This window comes from Pelobates fuscus, chromosome 6 (genome assembly GCF_036172605.1).
Source record: "Pelobates fuscus isolate aPelFus1 chromosome 6, aPelFus1.pri, whole genome shotgun sequence".
Taxonomy (NCBI): Eukaryota; Metazoa; Chordata; class Amphibia; order Anura; family Pelobatidae; genus Pelobates; species Pelobates fuscus.
Window position 1 is genome coordinate 208,722,811 of NC_086322.1, and position 5,728 is coordinate 208,728,538.

The 5,728-nt window shown below is 33.2% G+C and overlaps 1 protein-coding gene across 1 annotated transcript; it reads left to right on the forward strand.

Annotated features, from left to right (window-relative positions):
* The first annotated feature begins 1,059 nt into the window (after nucleotides 1-1,059).
* Nucleotides 1,060-3,578, forward strand: LOC134565683 (C-X-C motif chemokine 10-like). Its single transcript, XM_063425319.1, has 4 exons — nucleotides 1,060-1,236; nucleotides 1,343-1,469; nucleotides 2,660-2,749; nucleotides 3,089-3,578. Exons 1-4 carry the CDS (start codon nucleotides 1,176-1,178, stop codon nucleotides 3,126-3,128), a joined length of 318 nt encoding a protein of 105 aa, XP_063281389.1. The 5' UTR covers nucleotides 1,060-1,175; the 3' UTR covers nucleotides 3,129-3,578.
* Nucleotides 3,579-5,728: the final 2,150 nt, after the last annotated feature.

A 5,728-nucleotide genomic window follows, 5' to 3' on the forward strand; every position in this document is an offset into this window, starting at 1 on the left:
TTGTTTTGATCACAACTTGTACAACTGCCTCAGTCAGTAAGGGGTTATGAGGACAGGGACACTGCACCCAGACCACTTCAAGGAGATGCAATGTTCTGGGTGACTATAGTGTATCTTTTGCAGTGATCACATCAGAAGAGCTGCACAATTCTGCTGAGCTGAATTCTGCTGTAATCTACCCAGCACCCACAGCCGTCTCACACCATAATAACTGCAATAATCTGTAGAAGCTATAGTGCTTGGAGAATCCCCTTTAAATTTTAAAATTTCTGAGAAGATGGTATGGGCAAACACCCTCATGGGCCAAATATGCCTCTAGCTAGGGATTATATAACCGCAAATGGAGCATTTTAATGAAATAGACAGCAGAAGGATTGTGTGAATTCTATTTTAAAAGGAGAGGTTTTTTCAATGGTCAAAGCATGGAAACTTCATAGTTGAAATATGGAATTTGTATCAATTTGCAGCTATGTATTTACTAACTTTCTGCATTTCTAACTAGATAAGAGAAATAAAGGCACTGTGGGACAGAGAGAGAATTAACAAATTATATACTCACTCTGGGATTAAGGATAGGCGATGCACTGGCCACATTTTAGTCATTCTGTTTTATTATTTAGACTTGTTATAAAAAATGTTATGTAACGGTTACAATTTGCTTTTTTTTTTTTTTATGAACACGAAATTCAACTATTTTGAAACCAAATTTCAAAACTGACGATAATAGTTAATATGCAAACATTTTCCAACAAAGCGCTAGTCACAAAGTAGATATATTATCTTAAATATTGTCATTTGGGTTTCAATTAACTACGGTTCACTTTTAGGAAGTTCTCCCCCTGGAGAAAGTTATTTCTTTGAAATGGTTCGGGTATAAAAAGAACGTGTGTAGTTGAATTAAGGTTTTGCTGACAGCCAGAGAATGGATCAAATGTCTGCAGTAATACTTTTAAATTCTCAACAGTTTTACTTTCACTTTCACATGGAGCGTTTCCTAAAATCGAAACTTTTCCAGGAAACGTAGAAGTGTTACAACACGCGATTCCAGCTGCTCAATGAGTGATGTCATAAAATCATAAAAATCCCCAAGCTGTGTAAGTATATAAAGGTTCTAACAATCTCCTCAGTAAGAGACTGACCCAGCTCATAAGAAGAGGCTTTCATCAGATCTCAACATGGAAAGCAAATATCTGACAATCCTGTGTGTTCTGCTCATCTCTGCAGCTCTAATAGAAGGTAATACATAAAAAACTTTGACAATGCAAATTGTTTTGCAATTATATTCATTGTATTTTTTTACATGCAATTATTTAATTATCTTTTGTTTTTTTTCCCCCACAAGGATTTGCTTACCCCCATCAAGGGCAACGCTGTCTGTGTGAGAAAACGGTTAAGAAACTGAAGCTTAGGAAAGTTTCACAAATTGAACTTTTTCCAAAAAGCGCAACTTGTCCAAATATCGAAGTTCTGTAAGTAAATATTGGATTATTGTGAATGTCAGCTATCGAACATCTTAACAATATGATAATGTCATGATAATATAGAAAATAATGAGGTTTTTACACTAAAGTGAATATAAAGGTAAAACCGTCAGACCTTTCAAAATGTTTTTCATTTGACTGTTTTAGTCTAAAATTAAAATTTCACTTTAAATCCACTCTGAATTCCTCACTATTCACAGTTTAGTAAATAACCCTGTAAAAGTGTTTTAGGAAAGTGATGGATCACTATTGCTGATGCTTTTGAGCTATATGTCCTAAGATGCTTTATTACTGTTGACACACATATAAAGTGCCAAATTATTCCAGTGCTCCTCAACCCTCTCCTCAAGGCACACCTAACACTCCAGGATTTAGGGATTACCCGGGTGTCTAAGACACATCAGGTAATCCATAAATCCTAGACTGTTAGGTGTACCTTGAGGTGCAGGTTGACACTGCATGATGCTTTAGCAACACAAAATCACAGACCTGTTTAGGAATGTATTCTAGAGCTATAGCGTGCTAGTGCACAGGTTATCTCCGTAATAACAAAGCATATTGCAGAAGTTTGTATCATTTTCTAAATCTGTTCTCAGGGTCTTCTGGTCAGCCAGACAGTTTCAGGGTTATTCAGTAAACTCCATTCATGTACTGAAGTGATATCCAAATGGCAAAATTCAAGCTAAAATAGCAGAGCAGAGCTGTGGTTTTAGACATTTTGGAGGTTTTTCCCAATCAGCACTTTTTGTCTGAATTTTGTAATTTGATATTAAATTCACTACAATTCCGTGATAAGTCACAAAACCCCTTGGGTCCTCCAGGTGTCAATATAATCCTTATGAGGAACTTGTATAATGACTAATAATAATTGCCAGATGTAGGCTATATCACAGATCTTTTAAATCACTTTCACCGACACACTGTAATAGATATTTGCAATAAATTATGTTAAGGCAGAGCATAAAATGTATTGGATATATGTCTTTGAATATTACAAAGATCTATTTTTTTTTTATATTAGAATAATCTGAAAAGTATTTTAGTGATACATTTTCCTTGAAAATACAGCATGCTTCCATAATATAGAAGTAAATAAGTCACCCATCTTCTACTTTTCTATTTTTCGTTTGGTTTCATATTATTTGCTAATTTTAATATCCATATTATTATTGTTTCAGGGCTACCACAAAATCCGGCAAGAAAAAAAGTATAATTTGCATTGATCCCAACATAAAATTGGTAAAGGAAATCATTGCTGGAAAGAAAAAGTAAGTATAGTTTGATAGAAAATAGACAACATGCATCACCTAATGATTCGCACTTGTTTTAATTCACAAAAATTATCACAGCCATCAATTTCCAGCCTGTGATGCTTTAATTAAATCAAGGTTCTATTTTGTAAGAAAATATTGTTTTCCGTACAATATTACACTATGGGGAATACGATGGGAGTTTGGTAATAAGAGTACTGACCAGTCAATAAAAATTAAAACTATATCATACTGATAAATATATATTTTTTAAATGTTGAAATAAATCTTTAATAAGCTACAGTGAAATATTAAATTGATACTAGTAACTAATCTTTCATATGATGTTTTCCATAGGAACATAAAAGTGATAAATCATCTTTCAAAGCAAGGGTAATTTACAATATCTACAAATTGAAGAAGAACTTGATATGCAGCCTGAAGACTGTGGGATTCTTTTGAGGAATGATTTGCACCTTGATGCACTGTAAATTTGTACATTTTTGACCATGCACATTTTAGTGTTGCATTCAACTTGTAAATACTGTGATAAGTGTTGTTGTTTGTTACCTACAATCTAAGGATGGGTTTGCCAATGCTGGATATCACAAAGATTATCAAAGTGGGCTTTAGTATCTCTGCACATCAGCTGCCAGATGGGGACAACATTCTAAAAGTGGAACAATCCCTATAGCATGCAGTGAAATTTGAAGAAACATTCTATTTGTTTCCAATGTGATTGTTCTACTTGTAGAGATTTAAACTAGTCTTCTGTTATTGACCATTTCATTACTTTACCCCAGGGGTAATACATCTGTAAATACTGTAACAAATGTCGTTCTGAGAGACAAATTGTATATTTTTATACCTGTATATTTTTATAATATAACATGACTTATTAAAAAATTGTCTATTTTTCTTTTACACTGATTTCAAATATGTCCGTATTATGATTTATTTTGGAATTCAATACACATGAAATGTGTAGAATCTATAATTTAGTAGAGATGAACTATATAATTGGTGGTTAATGAAATCATTTCCGTTCTTGTGAAGATCTTAATTAACCTGTAGGCCATGATCAGCCTTAGTGGGATACATAGCATGCAAACCTTTATCTACACAGCTCTGACATAAACATTAAAAAAAGCATTTAAAATACATTAATAATAAGCACCTAAATAAGGTATCACAATTCTTGCATGGCTTTTACTTGCTTTTGTATTACACAGCAATGTTTTAGTGCTGCCGCTCACCCCAATTATGCCCTATTAAAGGTTCATAAGAGTACCCCTTCTGTCTCATTAGAGATATTGCCTTGTAGCTGAAAGCATCAAGGGGAATTGATAGTTATGGACTTGATGTTGGTAGGTGACCTCAGACTTTAATGAGCATTGTAGCGGTAATAAAAACTCTGTTATTAGCCCTTAAGGACTAAGCCAGTTGCACGTTGTGATCAAAACAAAATGTAAACAAAAACTGGAATTTGCGCTATATGTCTGTTCAACCGTAATTCACCTCTTTCATATTAAGTGCACCCACACTTATTATATATCATTTTGTACAGGAGAAACAGGGCTTTCATTTCACACAAACTATTCATATTTGAAACATAATTCATTATGAAGAATCTAAAAACCTATCATAATACACTTGGAATGAAATTATATATATATATATATATATATATATATATATATATATATATACATAAAACAATAGAAATTTAGGCACTCACCCCTGAATGGAATAGATATATCCTGCCTTTGGTGCATCCGTCGTCCAAATATATACCAAAAGATAAATTGGAGCACTCAGAAGGACTTTTCCAAAGTGGGTTTATTGGTGCAAAAAAAAGTTACATCAAAGTGTAAATCCTCTGTTTCGACGTTTCGACCCCTCAGGGTCTTTTTTTTTGTTCTTGATTTACACTTTGATGTAACTTTTTTTTTGCACCAATAAACCCACTTTGGAAAAGTCCTTCTGAGTGCTCCAATTTTGTCTTTTGGTGTGTGTATATATATATATATATATATATATATATATATATATATATATAAATATATATCTATTTTAATTTTTTTATTTATATTTTATAATAATATATATGTGTGTAATTTAAATCTTAGTGTGTTTTTATATTAATATTAATATATATATATATATACACATATAATATATATATATATACACAATAAATACACAAGATCCAGCGCACTCTCCTATCTACTAAACAGCAACTTCAATGTTGACAGATTTTATTAGTTTGTAAGTTTTTTTAAAAAACACCTAATCTAGGCAAAAAAATAGGGATTTAGTTACATTATATGATCATACATTGCATAAGCCTGCCACAACGTCAATGTACCCCATCTTTGGCAGGTCCTACTCTCACAGTCTAATGTCTGCTCTTATGAGATTAACCACTTACTTGGGAAAAAATTCCATCTGAGGCTCTCTGCAGTACAAGGCTAAATAGGGACCTGAGATGAGGCGCCTGTAACAGGGAGGGGTGCAGAACCAAGGAGTTGGCTAGACTCCCAAATATATATATAGGAAACATGGGGGGATGGTTGCACTCACCTAAACATGCTTAAATGGGGTGCTGCTGGGGGCCATATTATACAATAAACAATACACAAGATCCAGCGCACTCTCCTATCTACTAAACAGCAACTTCAATGTTGACAGATTTTATTAGTTTGTAAAAGTTTTTTAAAAAAAACACCTAATCTAGGCAAAAAAAATGGGGATTTAGTTACATTATATGATCATACATTGCATAAGCCTGCCACAACGTCAATGTACCCCATCTTTGGCAGGTCCTACTCTCACAGTCTAATGTCTGCTCTTATGAGATTAACCACTTACTTACTTTGATCCATTTGTATCTTAGTGTTTTATGAGCTTTTACACTTATAAGGTGCTGCTATTATTTAGTATATACAATTTTTAGTCACTTGAAATACATTGCGCCATTTTAGCTTGTTATTTGGT

Excerpts from the sequence above, each read along its gene's own strand:
- LOC134565683 (XM_063425319.1), top strand. The coding sequence starts at position 1,176 with ATGGAAAGCAAATATCTGACAATCCTGTGTGTTCTGCTCATCTCTGCA. Across the intron at positions 1,237-1,342 it reads CTCTGCAGCTCTAATAGAAG|GATTTGCTTACCCCCATCAA; the intron begins GTAATACATAAA and ends TTCCCCCACAAG. Across the intron at positions 2,750-3,088 it reads ATCATTGCTGGAAAGAAAAA|GAACATAAAAGTGATAAATC; the intron begins GTAAGTATAGTT and ends TGTTTTCCATAG.